The sequence below is a fragment of the Salvelinus alpinus genome, chromosome 4, assembly GCF_045679555.1.
Source record: "Salvelinus alpinus chromosome 4, SLU_Salpinus.1, whole genome shotgun sequence".
Classification (NCBI taxonomy): domain Eukaryota; kingdom Metazoa; phylum Chordata; class Actinopteri; order Salmoniformes; family Salmonidae; genus Salvelinus; species Salvelinus alpinus.
In genome coordinates, this window is record NC_092089.1 from 45,049,529 (window position 1) to 45,069,144 (window position 19,616).

The window sequence follows — 19,616 nt, forward strand, 5'->3', positions numbered from 1 at the left end:
TGGAGGCGCCCTTGAACTTAATGCACTTGTTGGTTTTCTTTTTTTCTCATTTAAAATGAGTTTGTTCACAGGGCAAATTCTCCTAGAAAGTGGTCCTTTCTAGGAGAATGGTTGAGTGAAGACGATGACAACCTGGGATGAAAGGTTGTAGTTACTTACTCTTGCATTAGGGTGGAATTAGTGGGCATTAGTAGACTCATGTTTTACAAACACACATTCATGAGTGGATATGGTATCGGCATACATATTAAGCGCTAAACCCCTTCAATCCTTTCCTCATTAAGTATGTGTGTGTGTTTGTGTCTGTGTGTGGGGCGTGCAATCGTGCACGTGCGAGTGTATCGGTCTACTAAATCTTGTCAATCTCAGTGTGTTTCGTAAGAGCCAACCTCTTCCTAGGGGAACGAGTGGTCGGTCTCTAGTTAATGCTAAATCTGCCAACAAAGGACAGGGGAGGCAGTGGCACCGACTTCTTTTTTTCTCTCTTACACAGACATTCACACACTTGCATACTCAGGGATGCTTATATACACATACATGTATTATTATACTGAACAGCAATATAAACGCAACATGTAGTGTTGGTTTCATGAGCTAAAATAAAAGATCCCTGAAATTCTCTCAAATTTGGTGCACACATTTGTTTACATCCCTGTTAGTGAGCATTTCGCCTTTGCCAAGATAATCCATCCACCTTACAGGTGTGGTATATTAAGAAGCTAATTGACCGCATGATTATTACACAGGTGCACCTTGTGCTGGGGACAATAAAAAGCCACTCTAAAATGTGCAGGTTTGTCACACAACAAAATACCACAGATGTCTCAAGTTTTGAGGGAGTGTGCAATTGGCCTACACCTGTGGGATTGTCTGAGACCAGCCACCCGGACAGCTGATGAAACTGTGGGTTTGCACAACTAAAGAATTTCTGCACAAACTGTCAGAAACCGTCTCAGGGAAGCTCATATGTGTGCTCGTCGTCCTCACCAAGGTCTTGACCTGACTGCAGTTCAGCATCGCAACCAACTTCAGTGGGAAAATGCTCACATTAGATAGCCACTGGCACGCTGGAGAAGTGTGCTCTTCACGGATGAATCCTGGTTTCAACTGTACCAGCAGATGGCGTAGTGTGGGCGAGTGGTTTGCTATTGTGAACAGAATTCCCCATGGTGGCAGTGGGGTTATGGTATATGCAGGCATAAGCTACAAACTATGAACACAATCGCATTTTATTGATGGCGATTTGAATGCACAGAGATACCGTGACGAGATCCTGAGGCCCATTATCGTGCCATTCATCCGACGCAATCACCTAATTTTTCAGAATGATAATGCACAGCCCCATGTTGCAAAGATCTGTACACAATTCCTGGAAGCTGAAAATGTCCCAGTTCTTCCATGGCCTGCATACTCTCCAGACATGTCGCCCATTGAGCATGTGTGGGATGCTCTGGAACGATGTGTACGACAGCTTGTACCAGTTCCCGCCAATATCCAGCAACTTTGCAACAGCTTGATCAACTCTATGCTAAAGAGATGTCTTGCTACATGAGGCAAATAATGGTCACACCAGATACTGACTGGTTTTCTGATCCACGCCCCTACCGTTTCTTTGAAGGTATCTGTGACCAACAGATGCATATCTGTATTCCCAGTCATGTGAAATCCATAGATTAGGGCCTAATGAATTTTTTTCAATTTACTGATTTCCTTATTTGAACTGTAACTCAATAAAATCTTTGAAATTGTTGCATGTTGTGTTTATTTTTGTTCAGTGTACATTTAACTCTAAGGAAATTATCATTTTGGTAGAGGGTGTGTATTTTAGTGCTGGGATAATAATTCACAATACTCAGGCCTGTAACTAATATTCAGACCACACTGTCACTTATTCTCCACTCCCATGTTCTCCCAAGTCATCGCTCTCTCCCCCCTCTCTCAGTTACCCCCTGCTGCGGCTGCCTCTGCCGGGGACCGGACCGGTGGAGTTCACCACACGGGTCCGAGATTACACCGTCCCTTCCCATGAGCCCCAGGGAGACCTCGGCGAGCGGCCTGACTGGGTAAGACTCATGGTCAAAAGATCACCCCACTTACAGTACCTACATGGCTTGACTGTTTACATGGTACATTTGTAATATCATGATCTTTAAAAATAAACCTAACACCACTAAGTACCATTTGGTACCAGGTAGTTACCAATTGCATTGAGTTCTTTGAAATATCAGCTGAAAAAGGGACTGTAAAATAACTAACTCATCCGTTTCTCTGCCATGTTTTTCAAAACCCTCTATGGCGCTGTTCCTCCAGTATCGGGGTCCTCCGGTGGCCTACATCCAGCAGGTCCTGGTGAAGGCAGCTGTGTCTCCCTGGGACAGTACGCTGGTCCCTGTGGACGTGTTCCGCTCCCCACTGGGCCGCGTGTTCAGCCTGCTGGAGGAGATCCGCAACCATGTACACAACGACGGGTATGGGAAACTACATACGCACATCCAATGTCTCTCCCCCACCTCTAGCTTTCTCTACCGTTTTAAAATGCACCTTGACTTGACCGGACTTACCTTTCGTCTCTTTGCAGTTCTGGGGTCAGGAGCTTGGAGGCGCTCTGCCTGCAGGTGACGGACCTGTTGCCGGGTTTACGGCGTATGCAGACAGTGCTGCCGGAGCACGGTTGTCTGCTGGTCTCCCCCGGCAACTACTGGCAGAACCAGCGGGAGCTGTTTGACTCTGACCCCGACCTGCTGAAGACCGTCCACCAGCACGAACCCAAAGGACTGCACACCTCCGCCACACTGAGAGGTAGAGAGGGGAGGCAGGGAAGGGAGGGGTGAGGTAAATGGAGGGCAGAGCAAAGGAAGTATCCTTTTGTATCCCTTTGGCTAATGCTCATTGAGCCCCAACTAGAGCGTGTGAGCAGAGCCGCTCATCGCTAATGGAGTGGTGCTTGCGCTCCATGTCCTTTCCACTTAAAAACCCGCGCCAAATTCGCTCCATTCATTAAAATCACAATTTAACCAACACCCGTCTATTTTTGTGACTACCTGGACCTACTAAATCAAATTGTATTTGTCACATGCGCCGAATACAACAGATGTAGACCTTACAGTGAAATGCTTATTTACAAGCCCTTAACCAACAATGCAGTTTTAAGAAAAATAAGTGTTAAAGTATTTGCAAATAATTAAGGAGCAACAATAAAATAACAGTAGCGAGGCTATATTTACTTATTTGTATTTTATTTAACCTTTTATTTAACTAGGCAAGTCACTTAAGAACAAATTCTTATTTACAATGACAGCCTATATACAGGGGGTACCGAGTCAATGTGCGGGGGCACAGGTTAGTCGAGGTAATTAGGGTCATATCTACATGTAGGTAGAGGTAAAGTGACTATGCATAGATAATAAACAGAGAGTAGCAGCAGCGTAAAGGTGGTGGTGGGGGGTTCAATGCAAATAGTCTGGGTAGCCATTTGACTTGGAGGTAGCAGCTGTTAAGAAGCCTTTTGGACCTAGACTTGGTGCTCCGGTACCGCTTGCCATGAGGTAGCAGAGAGAACAGTCTACTACTGGGGTGGCTGGAGTCTTTGGCAATATTTAGGGCCTTTCTCTAACACTGCCTGGTATAGAGATCCTGGATGGCAGGAAGCTTATGCACTACCCTCTGTATTGCCTTGCGGTCGGAGGCCGAGCAGTTGCCATACCAGGCCGTGATGCAACCAGTCAGGATGCTCTTGATGGTGCAGCTGTAGAACTTTTTGAGGATCTGAGGACACATGCCAAATTATTTCAGTCTCCTGACTCCTGAATAGGCGTTGTCGTGCCCTCTTCATAACTGTCTTGGTGTGTTTGGATCATGATAGTCGTTGGTGATGTGGACACCAAGGAACTTGAAGCTCTCAACCTGCTCCACTAGAGCCCCATCGATGAGAATGGAAGCGCGCTCGGCCCTCCTTATCTTGTAGTCCACGATCATCTCCTTTTGTCTTGATCACGTTGAGGGAGAGGTTGTTATCCTGGAACCACACGGCCAGGTCTCTGACCTCCCTATAGGCTGTCTCATCGTTGTCGGTGATCAGGCCTACCACTGTCGTCTGCAAACTTAATGATGGTGTTGGAGTCGTGCCTGGCCGTGCAGTCATGGGTGAACAGGGAGTACAGGAGGGGACTGAGCACGCACCCCTGAGGGGCCCTCATGTTGAGGATCAGATGTGTTGTTAGCTGCCTTTACCACCTGGGGGCGGCCCATAAGGAAGTCCAGGATCCAGTTGCAGACGGTGTTGTGTCCCAGGCTCCTTAGCTTAGTGATGAGCTTTGAGGGCACTATGGTGTACCAATTGTTTTTTTAAAGTACTGAAACCAAACCATATGGATTTGAATGAAAGGTGTTCGAATGAACATGAGAAGGTGAATGTAAGAAGTGAACATCATTTCAAATAGGCTACATGTCATATTAAACTGCATATTAACACTAAATAGGTCAGGAGCCAGACATGGAGCCTAAGAAGGAACAAATGATTTAGTCTATTATTTCAATTATTTCAAGGCTGTAGCCTACAAAGAAATACATTGTGAAGCATTTGTGAATGTGACACCAGGCTGGTAGGGACATAAAGCACTCAGCATTTAAACAGCATTTAGTTGTATTAAATCATTATAGTCTATAAATTTGGCATTTAGGCTGTGACTTACTTAGAATTAAATACAAACAAAATGAAAAATGCCTTATTAGTCTGTCTACAGTGCCTTTTAATAAATGTTTTGAATACATGCCAGTCTGTGGCTTCAGGCTCATGCGATGGTGCCTGGAGAGCCGGGCAGCAGCGGAGAATATCCTCTCCACACTTGCAGAGCAACTGGGGATGCTGAACACCCTTTTGGCCACTCGCAGAATAACTGAGGGCTCCAAGGTCTTCCTGTCCAGAATGCCAATTATTGTGTTTTACTTTGCTTTAGCTTTGCTGAAGATGAGAGGTACTGTAGTGTGTAAGTGCAATATGGTAAGGAAGTCTACATTTGCAATCTCACAAGAGACTCATTTGAGCTGAGTTGTAGAGTTGTTTTAAAAATGTTCTATAGATAGGCCTAAAGGTTTTTAGGCAGAATAACCCAATAAAAATGGAAAGTTCCTTGAAAGTGGGAATGTACCAGGCCTATTGGGACAAAATATTTATGGCCTAATTTATCTCTATTAAGGGATCAATTTTTGTTGTTTATAAATACTTTGCTACAATGACACAGTTATCTACAAACCTCGTTCCTTTCTTTTATCATGTGCATGTAGTATACGGTCATGCTTTTGGGATACGTATCTTTTCAGATTGCACAACGATTCTCTAGTTGTAGACACTACATCAACAAACTCCTTCTCTTGGTCCTCATCTTGATAAGTCAACTTTTGCACCTGTGTGTTTTATCAGTTTCTTTATAAAAAATATTTTGTGAACTCCATGGCTGTAGCTAAAGCATGGGGCTATAGCAGCACACAAGTAGACTACAAATGCATGGTGAGCTGGACATGCCCTGAGCTCCTGAAGTGAGCGCTACTTTTTTGGAGCGAAATTAGAGCGGGCAAGATGGCTGACGCTCCAGCCTTTTGGGAATCTCGCTCCGTGCTCCAGTCAAATTGGGCACGCTCCTCACTGCTCCCATACTCTGGGCCCAAATAGTGTCAGGCAGACTGGTAATGTTGATATTGTTCCATGCTGTCTCTGTGTGTGTGTGTGTGTGTGTGTGTGTGTGTGTGTGTGTGTGTGTGTGTGTGTGTGTGTGTGTGTGTGTGTGTGTGTGTGTGTGTGTGTGTGTGTGTGTGTGTGTGTGTGTGTGTGTGTGTGTGTGTGTGTGTGTGTGTGTGTGTGTGTGTGTGTGTGTGTGTGTGTGTGTGTTAGACCTGCTGTTTGGCGTCCCGGTGAAACACACAGGGGTGAGTCTGTACAGCAGGAAGAGAGTGGTCACCTACACCATCACCATGGTCCTGGGCAGCTACGACGCCAGGTTCCTGTCTAGCATGCGGGCGCGTCTCCGCCAGCTGCACCCCTCGGTGAACTGCAGCCTGCGCGAGGACCACATGGTGCACGTGCACTTCAAGGAGGAGATAGGCATGGCCGAGCTCATCCCCCTGGTCACCACCTACATCATACTGTTCGCCTACATCTACTTCTCCACACGTAAGTCTCTGACTGGAGTCTGGGCGCCACGGGGGCATCTCAATAGTCTAAAGAGCTTCCCTTCATCTGCACTGATCTGAAAGAGTTGGCTTAGTTTCATTGAGTTAAAGATACATCCTTCTTTCCATCCCTTCTTTCTTGAAGTAATGTGTCCCATTACTAAGGCCGGTAGGGGGAAATTGATTTCAAATGAAATGCTGAAGTCGGATGTCTTGCTTTGGGGGCCTCTCGTTTTCACTGGGATATTGTTCCCAGGTGCCCAGTCAAGGCCACAGAGCCAAGGTCCAGATTAGTGTGTGTGTGTGTTTGACTGAGTCCTAGCCAAGGCTGTTCCTGTCTAGTCCAGGGATAATCTCCTACACAGGAACACTGTAGTCCACCATAATAATCTACCATGATAAGACTCACCAATGTGTGCCAACACCAACAATATGCTGGCATGCACACACATACACACACATGCAATATATACTGTGCACAAACCTAATTTCAACTAAAAGCTGCATAAACTCTCATGCTGAGAGACATTCTTCTTTGTAGTGTGGGTGTTAGGACTCTATGTTAACTCTTTCCTCCCAGTGTGTGTAGACTGTCTGTTAACTCTTTCCTCCCAGTGTGTGTAAACTCTGTCTATGTTAACTCTTTCCTTCCAGTTTGTGTAAATTCTGTCGATGTTAACTTTTTCCTTCCAGTGTGTGTAAACTCTGTCTATGTTAACTCTTTCCTCCCAGTGTGTGTAGACTCTGTCTATGTTAACTCTTTCCTTCCAGTGTGTGTAGACTCTGTCTATGTTAACTCTTTCCTCCCAGTGTGTGTAGACTCTGTCTATGTTAACTCTTTCCTCCCAGTGTGTGTAGACTCTGTCTATGTTAACTCTTTCCTCCCAGTGTGTGTAGACTCTGTCTATGTTAACTCTTTCCTCCCAGTGTGTGTAGACTCTGTCCATGCTAACTCTACTCCTTCCTCTCTCCAGGTAAGATTGACATGGTGAAGTCAAAATGGGGCTTGGCGCTGGCTGCCGTGGTAACAGTGCTCAGCTCTCTGCTTATGTCTGTGGGGCTCTGCACCCTGTTCGGCCTGACGCCCACACTCAATGGAGGGTGAGAAACACACACACACACACACACACACACACACACACACACACACACACACACACACACACACACACACACACACACACACACACACACACACACACACACACACATTCTCTCCCTAAAAGCCCCTGACCCTCTCCTGCTCATTGATCTGTATAGATTACTGTGGGACTGCAGACGTTAATGTACAGTGAGTGACAGGGGACTGTGTTACCAATGGCAACAGATGTGGACTCAAAGGGGAGGAGGGATTCTTAAGAGGGCGGGGATAGATATCGATGTGGCGTACCTGGCCAATCACACCCAGCTTATTGGAATGTAGAGGATGGCGTGACCATCTCACACCATCCAAATCTCACCAACCATCAATCAAGATTCCAGGGTCCACACGCACAAAGACCTACATACCCACTGTCGTGCATATTGACACAATGGCCATACAATAAAGCCTGTTGAAGTAATAACACGTGTGTTTGGTCTTTATCTTCTGTGGCATAGTTTTGTTACGTACTGACCTCCAACCCTTATCTTCACGTGTAATGATAGCATATCACTGGTTTACTGTCTGTCAAACCTTGTCTGTCTTCAATCGTCCCTTCTCTCTTTCATCATCTGTACTCTTGTCTACTAAATGTCCCGTTTTCTATTTTTAACCTGTTTTTTATTTGTGCGACAATTTGACGACAATCAAATCAATCAAATTGAAAAACCTGACCTCTCTCCCACCCTAACATCCAAACTTGCATCTATCATCTGATCCACGAATAAGCTCTCTAAGAGCACTCAGAGCGCTTATTACTCAAGTATTATTCACAACAGCTTTGTAATCATGTTGTCTCTGCTTGTGTGTCTCTCTCAGTGAGATCTTCCCCTATCTGGTGGTGGTGATAGGGCTGGAGAACGTCCTGGTTCTCACCAAGTCTGTGGTGTCCACCCCTGTTGACCTGGAGGTCAAACTACGCATCGCTCAGGGTAAGAGTGTGTGTGGGTTGGTTCTTCTATCCTTGTGGGGACCTACAATCCCCAAAAGTCCCCACGAGGATGGGAAAAGCAAGGAGAATTCTCCCTCGTAGGGACATTTCCCATGTCCCCATGAGGACAAATGCTATTTTAAGGTTAGAATTAGTGTAAGGGGGCCTCCTGAGTGGCGCAGCGGTTTAAGGCACTGCATCGTGCTTGAGGCGTCACTACAGACCTGGGTTCGATCCGCAGCCGGCTGCAACCGGGAGACCCATGAGGCGGCTCACAATTGGCCCAGTGTCGTCCGGGTTCGGGGAAGGTTTTGCCGCCCGGGATGTCCTTGTCCCATCGCGCTCTAGCGACTCCTTGTGACGGGCCGGGCGCATGCACGCTGACTTCGGTCGCCAGCTGTACGCCGTGTCCTCCGACACATTGGTGCGGCTAGCTTCCGGGTTAAACGAGCAGTGTGTCAAGAAGCAGTGCGGATTGGCAGGGTCGTGTTTCGGAGGACGCGTGGCTCTCAACCTTCGACTCGCCCGAGTCCGTACGGGAGTTGCAGCGATGAGACAAGACTTTAACTACCAATTGGATATCACAAAATTGGGGAGAAAAATGGGTAAAAAGTACCATGAAAAAATAATTTGTGTAAGGGGTTACGGGTTAGGGTTATGGTAAGTTTTAGGAATAGGGAAAATAGGATTTGGAATGGGAATTAATTTTATAAGAACAAAACGTGTGTGCGTGAAATCCAAGCATTTGTTAATGTGGTATTGTGTTGTCCCTCTCCAGGCCTTAGTAACGAGAGCTGGTCTATCATGAAGAACATGGCCACAGAGCTGTGCATCATCCTCATAGGATATTTCACCCTGGTGCCCGCTATCCAGGTAACACACACACACACCAATCTATCACACACTGGCGTATGAACACAGGTACGCACACACTTTCATTCACATAGACAGAGTAGATTATACTGCCACACAACATGCACACACACACTTCTACTGTGTATGTTATGAGCGGCCTGTTTATTTCTCTGTGTTTCCAGGAGTTCTGTCTGTTTGCTGTGGTGGGGCTAGTGTCTGACTTCTTCCTTCAGATGTTTTTCTTCACCACAGTTCTTTCCATTGACATCCGACGCATGGAGGTGAACACACACTCTTGATACATGAGTCTTTTCCTCAGTCTACAGTGCTCAGTAAAATATTGACAGTCTCTCTTTATCCACCTTGTTCCCCTGTTACAGTCATAGATGCATGCATACTCTAACACTAATCCATACACATGTACTCACATACTCGTACTCACGTACTTGTACTCTCATACATGTTACACACTCCCACATGCCCGCTCACCCGAAAACTGTCCTCTCACACACACAGTTGGCCGATCTAAACCGGCGTCTTCCGGCCGAGGCGGGGATGCCCCCTCCCAAACCGGGCCCCCTACGCCCTCGGGAGGCGCCTCCTCCTCCACGGCCCTCGCCCTACACCATCACCCTGCAGACGCCCGCCTTCAGGAACCTGCGTCTGCCCAAGAGGCTCCGTGTGGTCTACTTCCTGGCCCGCACACGTCTGGCCCAGCGCTTCATCATGGTGAGACTGGCTGGAGGCACTTCCTGAAAAGACCGTTTAAGTTAGGGTTGCACGATTATTTTGCTAAATGCACAGGCTTTTCAGAAATTAGGATTGGAAGATTCCTAATTTTTCCTGCTTATTCCCGTCTGATTCTGGGAATCTTCCCAACTGGATTTTCTGGGAATTGGGGAAATTTACCGTAATCTTCTGACTTCAGTTTCACTTAGTCCAGTGTTAACAAATACTTGTGTGAAAGGAGGGTGAGTTAGCACTGGGCTAAGAACAGGCAGTGTGAAAAAGCCTTGAGGGTGACTGTCTCAAGGCCTTTTCACAGAGAGTCTGCCTGTTGGGCTGTCGTGTCTGCGTGTGTTACCTTCTGTCCCGCCTGTCAGTATGTGTCTCTCTGTATGACTCTCTGAATGTTTACAGTACTTCCTTGAAGTAGTTCTCTGTATGCATAGACATGTCCCTCTATCCCTGTATTATTGTAGGTGGGTACAGTGATCTGGATTGGCATCCTGGCGTACACGGATCCCGCTGGCCTCCGTACCTACCTGGCAGCCCAGGTGTCTGAACAGAGCCCCCTGGGGGAGGGCGGGGCCGGGGGTCTGCCCCCCCACCTGGGAGTAGCCCCGGTCTTCCCTGGACCAGGAGGGGACCCCGCCAGCACCCTCAGTGTCCTCCCTGCCCCCGCTGAACCCACCCCGCTTCCAGAGAACCAGTCCCAGGGCCACCACGGGGCCCCCAGGGAAGGAGTACCCCACCAGGCCCAGGCCCCACCCCTGGTGCCCCAGATCAGCTGGGGGGCGGAGGATGAGGAGGGCTGGAGGAGGCTGTCTTTCAGACACTGGCCCTCGCTCTTCAGCTACTATAATATTACTCTGGCCAAGAGGTAGGTCAGGGGAGTTGGAATGAGTTATTGGGTGTGTATGTGCATAGTGTGTGTGCCACTGTTGACCCTACTTACCATGCTTTTGGGTTATGGAAGGGAAGAAAGGTAGAATTCATTGTTTAATTTATAAAATGTCATTTTGTTACCTTTCTGTCCCACAGATACATCAGCATCCTGCCTGTCATTCCCGTCACACTTCACCTGAGCCCCCGGGAGGCCATCGAGACGCGTCACCCCCAGGACACACGCCACCCCCCGCCGCCCAGCCTCAAAACTAACGACCTGCCCGCAGACCTCACGCTCTACAAGTCAGTACCGACACACTCTCACACGCACCAACCTCCATTTCCAATGCCTTCAAACTACAGATTGACTAACTTTCCCCCTACTACAATCCATGCACTTCATGTTTTTCAAATACACTTTCACACACACACACACACACACACACACACACACACACACACACACACACACACACACACTCACACTCACACATCACACGTGTGTGTGTGTGATGTGTGAACACACACACACACACACACACACACACACACACACACACACACACACACACACCCATGCACAGTGCACACCACTTCAAAGTCCATGCTAATGCTCTTGTGCAGGCGAAAGATCAATGTTATAGTGAACGATTATGGCGTCAAGGCCAAGAGATTCAGTGATAATCCACAAAGTCCAAACCCACATCTCATACAGTATATGTTTGCATTTGTCCCACGTAGGGTTGCAAAATTCCGGGAAACTTTCAATAAATTCCATGGTTTTCCCCAAATCCTGGTTGGAGGATTCCCAGAATCAGGAAGGAATAAGCAGGAAATCCGGAACCGTCCAACCAGGATTTGCAACGCTAGTCCCACACCTCTCTTTTCTTCCTCTTTCTAACCTTGTAAACGAAACACGGCCAAACAGTCCGTCACCATGTCGATGGTTATCTCAAAAACGGTAGGAAGAAAGAGAAAATTGTTTTTGTCTTATCTCTATAGTTGAGTTGACTGGATATTGGGCGAGGTTCGTTTTGCATCGGTGCCCCCACCCACCCGGGGCACAGGGCCATGCAAAATAAACCCCTTCACTGACTCATAGACTTTGGTCCTGTCTACCGGCTCATCTGATTGGCTGTCAGGTTACTCGTAAGATGTCCGTGGGTTGATGATGTCATGGTGGAGTGGGTGATGTTTGGTGTGGTTTTGGGACTGAGTGAAACGGTCTCTCAACTGTGTTTTCCCTAGTTCTATTTTGTTGGTAGTCGGGGACAAAGGTTCTTCAAAGCAACAGGCAGGCCAACGTCAATGTTTCTATTAGAACAAACAGAATTGGGCAGAGGGTGTTGCTTGAGACCACCAGTGTTTTTCCTGTGGTATACTACGTCCTTGACCAATAGCATATTCAAATGGATCCAACTTTGGAACTGTGTCCACTGTGATGTGTAACGCCAGGGAGGTTTTTCATTGGAAGTGGAAGGTTTGAATCATATTCATCAGGTCATGGTTATCTGTGAAACCCAGATCAGTGTTCACGGTTCATATCTGAGATAAAGGCCACAGTGGTGAAGGTCATCTCTGGAACACAGGCCAGGCACAGATGGAGATTTATCTATTTATCTATTTCATCTTCTGCACATCTACCATTCCAGTGTTTAATTGCTATATTGTAATTACTTCGCCAGCATGGCCTATTTATTGCCTTAACTCCCTTATCTTACCTCATTTGCACTCACTGTACATAGACTTTTTGTTTTCTTTGTTCTACTGTATTATTGACTGTATGTTTTGTTTATTCCACGTGTAGCTCTGTGTTGTTGTATGTGTCGAATTGCTATGCTTTATCTTGGCCAGGTCGCAGTTGGAAATGAGAACTTGTTCTCAACTAGCCTACCTGGTTAAATAAAGAAAAAATTTGAATCTTTGGGTCAAGGAGGAGGGGCCTGGATGGTTCTCCCAGAATAAAGTAGATTCTATCGTATCTCTATGGTTGTCCAATCAAGGACAGAATCCTTTGAAACTCTTGCTTTTATTTTATTTTATTTAACCTTTATTTAACTAGGCAAGTCAGTTAAGAACAAATTCGGCCTACCAAAAGACGGCCTACCAAAAGACGGCCTACCAAAAGGCAAAAGGCCTCCTGCGGGACGGGTGCCTGGGATTAAAAATATAAATATAGGACAAAACACACATCACAACAAGAGAGACACAACACTACATAAAGAGATACCTAAGACAACAACATAACAGCAAAACATGACAACACAGCATGGTAGCAACACAGCATGACAACAACATGGTAGCAACACAACATGGTAGCAGCACAAAAATGATTGGGCAAAGTCAACAGCACAAAGGTCAAGAATACATCATACAAAGCAGCCACAACTGTCATGATTGAGTCTTTGAATGAAGAGATTGAGATAAAACTGTCCAGCTTGAGTGTTTGTTGCAGCTTGTTCCAGTCGCTAGCAGCAGCGAACTGAAAAGAGGAGCGACCCAGGGATGTTTATTCTCCAGGTCTTTAACAATTTTCCAGAACTTTTTGGGGTTAGACCCACAGAGAGAGAACTGCTCCTTAAAGGAACTAACTTTGGCCTTCCGGATAGCCTGAGTGCACTTATTTCTCATTTGCCTGAACGATAGTGAGTCAGCCTGAGTATGCGTGTGCCAAGCCTTTGGCCAAATGCAATTCTTGAGGTGGAGTAACTCTGTAAGATCACGGTCGAACAAGGGGCTGAACCTGTTTTTAATTCTCATTTCCTTTATTTCCACTTGGGGGGGGGAGCGTCTTCGAAAGAGGGGATCAATCTGATTCTATACCATTTTACAGAGGCCAGTTCATGAAGAAAGGCTTGCTCATTAAAGTTTTTTAGCATCTATGACAAATCAGGACAGGTCGTTTCACTGAGCAGCCATTACGAACACAGGCTGTAAAACAGTGATCACTAAGGTCATTACAGAAAACACCAGACTGATACCTATCAGGATTATTTGTGAGGATAACATCGAGGAGAGTAGCATTTTCTGGGTGTTTGGAGTCATACCTTGTGGGATTGGTGATAATCTGAGAAAGATTTAGGGAGTCCCATTGCTTTAGGACTTGGTCAGGTGGTTTAAGCATATCCCAGTTTAGGTCACCTAGCAGGACAAATTCAGACTTAGTGTAACACGGAACTCAAACCGGCTGCGCGCGTGCGCCATCGTGCACACATTTATTGTGTCCCCCCACACCAAACGCGATCACGACACGCAGGTTAAAATATCAAAGCAAACTCTGAACCAATTACATTAATTTGGGGACAGGTCGAAAAGCATTAAACATGTATGGCAATTTAGCTAGCTAGCTTTCACATGCTAGCTAATTTGTCCTATTTAGCTAGCTTGCTGTTGCTAGCTAATTTGTCCTGGGATATAAACATTGAGTTGTTATTTTACCTGAAATGCACAAGGTCCTCTACTCCGACAATTAATCCACACATGAAACGGTCAACCGAATCGTTTCTAGTCATCTCTTCTCCTTCCAGGCTTTTTCATCTTTGAACTTATATGGTGATTGGCATCTAAACTTTCATAGTATTACCACAATGACCGGCAAAACAGTTCGTCTTTCAATCACCCACGTGCGTATAACCAATGAGGCGATGGCACGTGGGTACCTGCTTCTATAAACCAATGAGGAGATGGGAGAGGCAGGACTTGCAGCGCAATCTGCGTCAGAAATAGAAAGGAGTTCTATTTTAGCCCTTGGCAACGCAGACGCTCGTTTGCGTGCGCGAGCAGTGCGAGTGCAATAATTAAATAACATGGATTTCTAAATGTATTTTTCAGCGCTTGCGCACGCGACGTGTCCGGTCTGGTCAGCATGTAAGAGGCCAGGAGAGAGCTTAGGGCAGGTAGGGTACAGGCCGGTGCTGATGGAGGACGATAGCACCCAGCAACAGTCAGCAAAGAGCTATTTGAACGTTTAATGCTTAAAACCAGCAAATCAAATTGTTTGGGGACAGACTTGGTAGAAACAACCGTCAGAGACAACCGTTAGAGAATCTCCCTCAGCCTGTTTATAATAATCATAAACAAATAAACTGGTTGCCAATCAATGTTAGACACTATTTTATTATGTTAGGCCTTTGGCGGTGATGGAGTTACATTAGTATGATCATTTTCTAACATCATTTCAAGCCTCAAATGGAAAGGCTGCTTTCTGTTGTAGTGTGAATGGAAAGGCTGCTTTCTGTTGTAGTGTGAATGGAAAGGCTGCTTTCTGTTGTAGTGTGAATGGAAAGGCTGCTTTCTGTTGTAGTGTGAATGGAAAGGCTGCTTTCTGTTGTAGTGTGAATGGAAAGGCTGCTTTCTGTTGTAGTGTGAATGGAAAGGCTGCTTTCTGTTGTAGTGTGAATGGAAAGGCTGCTTTCGGTTGTAGTGTGAATGGAAAGGCTGCTTTCTGTTGTAGTGTGAATGGAAAGGCTGCTTTCTGTTGTAGTGTGAATGGAAAGGCTGCTTTCTGTTGTAGTGTGAATGGAAAGGCTGCTTTCTGTTGTAGTGTGAATGGAAAGGCTGCTTTCTGTTGTAGTGTGAATGGAAAGGCTGCTTTCTGTTGTAGTGTGAATGGAAAGGCTGCTTTCGGTTGTAGTGTGAATGGAAGTGCAACCATAAGGTGAGGGGAAAACAACCATTTTGTCCCCGGCTCTTAACGGTCCACATTTGCATACTTCCACTGAGGTGGTGTGATTGGCTTGAACATGTGCTATGTGCAGCCAGTTTGTGCACAGCACATGGGTATAACCTTTCCCCTAGGGGACAATAAAGTCAGTATGTACACACTGACTCCATGCATGAGCATGTGTGAGAGAGGACGTGTGCTGGACCAATCAGACTCTGCCGTGGTTTCAGGACTGGTATTGCACGTCGAGCTGGTCACACCCGTGCGTCATGGCAGTGACTCATTCTAAACGACAGGTGCTTTTTAGGCTTCTGCCTTTACAACCGTCTCCACTAGAGGGACACACTGGACCCATTCCATACAGCTCTGCTTTCCAGGCATTCCTCATGGGGGGACAATGAACAGTCGGTCATGTTATGGAATGTCATTCTGACGAGCTGAGGATATATGTCGGTACGCCATTGCGTCAAGTTCACACTTCTCTCAAGGTTCAAGTCTTTCTGTTGTAAGATGCTCTGTGCGGGCCATGAGATGACTTGGTCTCCCCGTCATTGGTACTCTCTGTCTCTAACTCGCTCGCTCTCTCTCAATGCAATCCAAACCAGCTTTATTGGCACATATAGAGAAGGCAGCAAACGGGTTAACCCTCTCTCTCTCTAGGGTAGCAGCTCTGGGCCTGGCGGCAGGGGTTCTGCTGGTGCTGCTGCTCTTCTGTCTCTACCGGGTCCTCTGTCCTCGCAACTACGGCCAGAACGGCGTGGCCCACGGACGCCGTCGCCGCGGTGACCTGCCCTGCGACGACTACGGCTACTCGCCACCCATCAGCGAGATCTCCCCCCTGCTGCTGCGTGGACACAGCATGGTGAGAGACTGGGCACACACACATACACACATACCATTGTTCATTTGCATGAATCTTTACAAGTATCTCTCCTCTCTCTCTCTTCCTTCCTCTCTTTCTCTCTGCTTCTCTTTCTCCCCCCCAGGATATAGAGTGTCTGGCGAGTGATGGCATGCTGTTGGCCAGTTGTTGTCTGGCAGGACAGATCCGTGTGTGGGACGCTCAGACTGGAGACTGCCTCACTGTCATTCCTAAACATGGGTAAGACACGCACACGTACACAAGGTCACCTTGGCCAATACAGGATTACATACACACATACTGTATGGACAGTTCATGCTTGTATTTATGCATAATGTTTATATTTTTGGACCTGGCACCATCCACCTCTTCGGAGTACAACTTGTATTATTGTAATAATAAATGTACAATATGAACTTTTTGTCTGTGTTCACCCTTCTTCCCATTCCCATGTCCTTTATTTCTTCCAACATAGTCTTCCCTCCTGTTCTCCTACATGCATATCCAGCCTCCTTCCCTGAACACTAAACTGTCTCTCTGTCAGGCTGCGGCGGAGTAGCAGCAGTGGCTGCTGGGAGCAACGGGATGGCTGGGACGCCGTGGGTGTGGTCGAACCTGAGAATCTGGGAGGCGGGACAGAACCAGGGAGCGGGGATTTCGATGAGGATGAGGTCTACCCCCTCAGGCGGCGGACCACCCCACGCCCGGCCCTCTTTGAGGACCAACCCGACCTCACCCCCCTCATCGACACCAACTTCGACTCCCAGCCCCCCTCCCACCTCCTCCTCACCCCGCCCAGGGATGGCTTTGACTTCGGGGGGCTGGTGGAGAGAGCCTACCTAGAGCACGAGCCTCCCTCGCCGGGCCTCACTGCCTCCTACTCCTCCCCCTCCCCCCCGTCGGGACCCCCTCCCCAGAGGAGACGCAGCCTGGGGTACATCCAGCCCCCTGCTCCACAGGGCCAGGGAACCCCGGACTGGGAAAGCGCCGTGTGGGCCATGGAGCTTCGGGGGAACCTCATTGCTGCTGGGAGGAGCAGCGGCAAACTGGAGGTGAGACCCAATCCCAAATCGACCCCCCCCTAGCCCCTACCCCGTCACTATACACTTTATGATGCTCCCTTGTAGAACAGAAAGAAAGAACGGAATGGGTGCAGAGGGAGTGGATGAGATGAGAAGGGGAAAGAGAGGAGGTAGTCATAATGAGAAAGCAGGAAACAATATTTGCAAGAGGAGAGAGAGTCAGAGTAGGAGAAATTGGCAAAGGGAAAGTGAGAAAAAGCCAGGGCAGGTGCACTAATGTGTTATGTGGTTAGCTGTGGGACGCAGTGGAGGGCTCGTTACGCTGCAGTAATGAAGATGGCGTCTCAGGGATCACGGCCCTGGCCTTCCTCAACAACAGGATCGTGGCGGCCAGACTCGACGGCTCTCTAGACTTCTTCACTGTCGACATCAACAAGCCTCTGGGCTTACTGCAGTACAGAGGTGAGCTTCACACACACTGTCAAACGACCCAATGATGTCAATATACACCGAGTGCACAAAACATTAGAGACCTGCTTTTTCCTTGACATAGACTGACCAGGTGAATCCAGGTGAAAGCTATGATCCCTTATTGATGTCACTTGTTAAATCCACTTCAATCAGTGTAGATGAAGGGGAGGAGACAGGTTAAAGAAGGATTTTTAAGCCTTGAGACAATTGAGACATGGATTGTGTATGTGTGCCATTCAGAGGGTGAATGGGCAAGACAAAATATTTAAGTCCATTTGAACGGGGTATGGTAGTAGGTGCCAGGTGCACCGGTTTGAGTGTGTCAAGAACTGCAACGCTGCTTAACAGTTTCCTGTGTGTATCAAGAATGGTCCACCACCCAAAGGACATCCAGCCAACATGACACAACTGTGGGAAGCATTGTAGTCAACATGGGTCAGCATCCCTGTGGAACACTTTCGACACCTTGTAGAGTCCATGCCCCGACGAGTTGAGGCTGTTCTGAGGGCAACAGGAGGTGCAACTCAATATTAGGAAGGTGTTCCTAATGTTTTGTACACTCAGTGTATGTCTAATACGCTTGGAAAGTCGATCGGTAAAATGTCAACAACTGGAGTCACCTGGTCATTCTTGGAGACGTTATTGACCGGGCAGTACTACGGTAGCTATCAAATGTGTAGTTAACTAATTATCAAGTAAGGTGTGACACACTCATGACACACTTATGTTTACTTTTGACGTTTTGTGACGTCTCGAGTTTTGGAGCATTTTAACTGTAGACATCTGTAATGAGTGTGTTATCTATGTTGTGTGTGTGTGTGTGTTTGTGTGGTGCCAGGACCTCCCGGGCGTAGTAACATACCGCCCTCGCCCTGCTACAGCAGTGAGGATGTGATCTCATGCCAGCTGACGCGCTCGGTGCAGTGTGCCCACCAGAAACCCATCACGGTGCTGCGAGCCGCTGCCGGCAGAGTGGTCACGGGCAGCCAGGATCACACCGTCAGGGTGAGTGAGAACACACACACACACACACGTGTACACTTGTGTATATCAATCACCAACCTAAAACAGAATAAAATCGACACACACACACACTAAAACCCTACTGTGTGTCAGGTGTATCGTCTGGAGGACTCATGCTGCCTCTTCACGCTCCAGGGCCACTCTGGGGGAATCACTGCCATCTACATAGACCAGGTTAGTCAATGGTACAGTCTGTAACCCCCCCCCCCCCCCAATCGGGGCAGTCCGATGGTACAGCGAAGTCCCACAAAGCTGTGTTCCAATGGCTAAACTCTTGTCTGGCTGCATTCCAACCCAAAACCTGCTCCCTTGAATAATTTCCCCCAGAAGGATAGTTATGCAATGTAGCAATGGGCTCACCTTGCTCCTAAAATGGCACCTTTTCCGAACCTTGTGCACCAGTCTTGCTGGGTGTGCATGAGTCACTAAGGCACAGGCAGCCCAATTCTGATCTTTTTTACACTAATCCATTTGAGTGTAAGCCCCCCTTACTAGGGCACATCGTAGCAAAACGTTTTGCAACGGAAAATGTGGATTTCTTATGAACAACTCCAGGTAGTCCCTCCCCAGAGCAGTCCACTTTTATCTGTTTGTACTTAATGAATATGACCCATGTGAAGTATCAGTCATTGTCGTGTTGCAGACCATGGTTCTGGCCAGTGGGGGGCAGGACGGAGCAATCTGTCTGTGGGATGTGCTGACGGGCAGCCGGGTGAGCCACGTGTACGGTCACCGCGGCGACGTGACATCGCTGGTGTGCACCACATCGTGCGTGATCAGCAGCGGCCTCGACGACCTCATCTGCATCTGGGACCGCAGCACGGGCATCAAGCTCTACTCCATACAGCAGGTGGATCTCTGTCTGTCTGTCTGTG

At 47.5% G+C, this 19,616-nt stretch overlaps 1 protein-coding gene across 4 annotated transcripts in view; it reads left to right on the forward strand.

Annotated features, from left to right (window-relative positions):
• The window catches only part of LOC139573688 (sterol regulatory element-binding protein cleavage-activating protein-like), a 33,627-nt gene that overhangs the window by 10,953 nt on the left and 3,058 nt on the right, over positions 1–19,616 (forward strand). For all 4 annotated transcript variants that reach the window (XM_071397437.1, XM_071397434.1, XM_071397438.1 and 1 more), the window contains exons 3-20: positions 1,943–2,063; positions 2,311–2,468; positions 2,579–2,799; positions 5,888–6,166; positions 7,140–7,266; positions 8,126–8,238; positions 9,016–9,110; positions 9,275–9,373; positions 9,609–9,821; positions 10,295–10,695; positions 10,857–11,003; positions 16,024–16,225; positions 16,350–16,465; positions 16,770–17,277; positions 17,541–17,709; positions 18,557–18,723; positions 18,835–18,915; positions 19,385–19,591. In XM_071397437.1, coding sequence (XP_071253538.1) covers positions 1,943–2,063; positions 2,311–2,468; positions 2,579–2,799; positions 5,888–6,166; positions 7,140–7,266; positions 8,126–8,238; positions 9,016–9,110; positions 9,275–9,373; positions 9,609–9,821; positions 10,295–10,695; positions 10,857–11,003; positions 16,024–16,225; positions 16,350–16,465; positions 16,770–17,277; positions 17,541–17,709; positions 18,557–18,723; positions 18,835–18,915; positions 19,385–19,591 — 3,424 coding nt within the window. The remainder of the gene's footprint in view (positions 1–1,942; positions 2,064–2,310; positions 2,469–2,578; positions 2,800–5,887; positions 6,167–7,139; positions 7,267–8,125; positions 8,239–9,015; positions 9,111–9,274; positions 9,374–9,608; positions 9,822–10,294; positions 10,696–10,856; positions 11,004–16,023; positions 16,226–16,349; positions 16,466–16,769; positions 17,278–17,540; positions 17,710–18,556; positions 18,724–18,834; positions 18,916–19,384; positions 19,592–19,616) is intronic.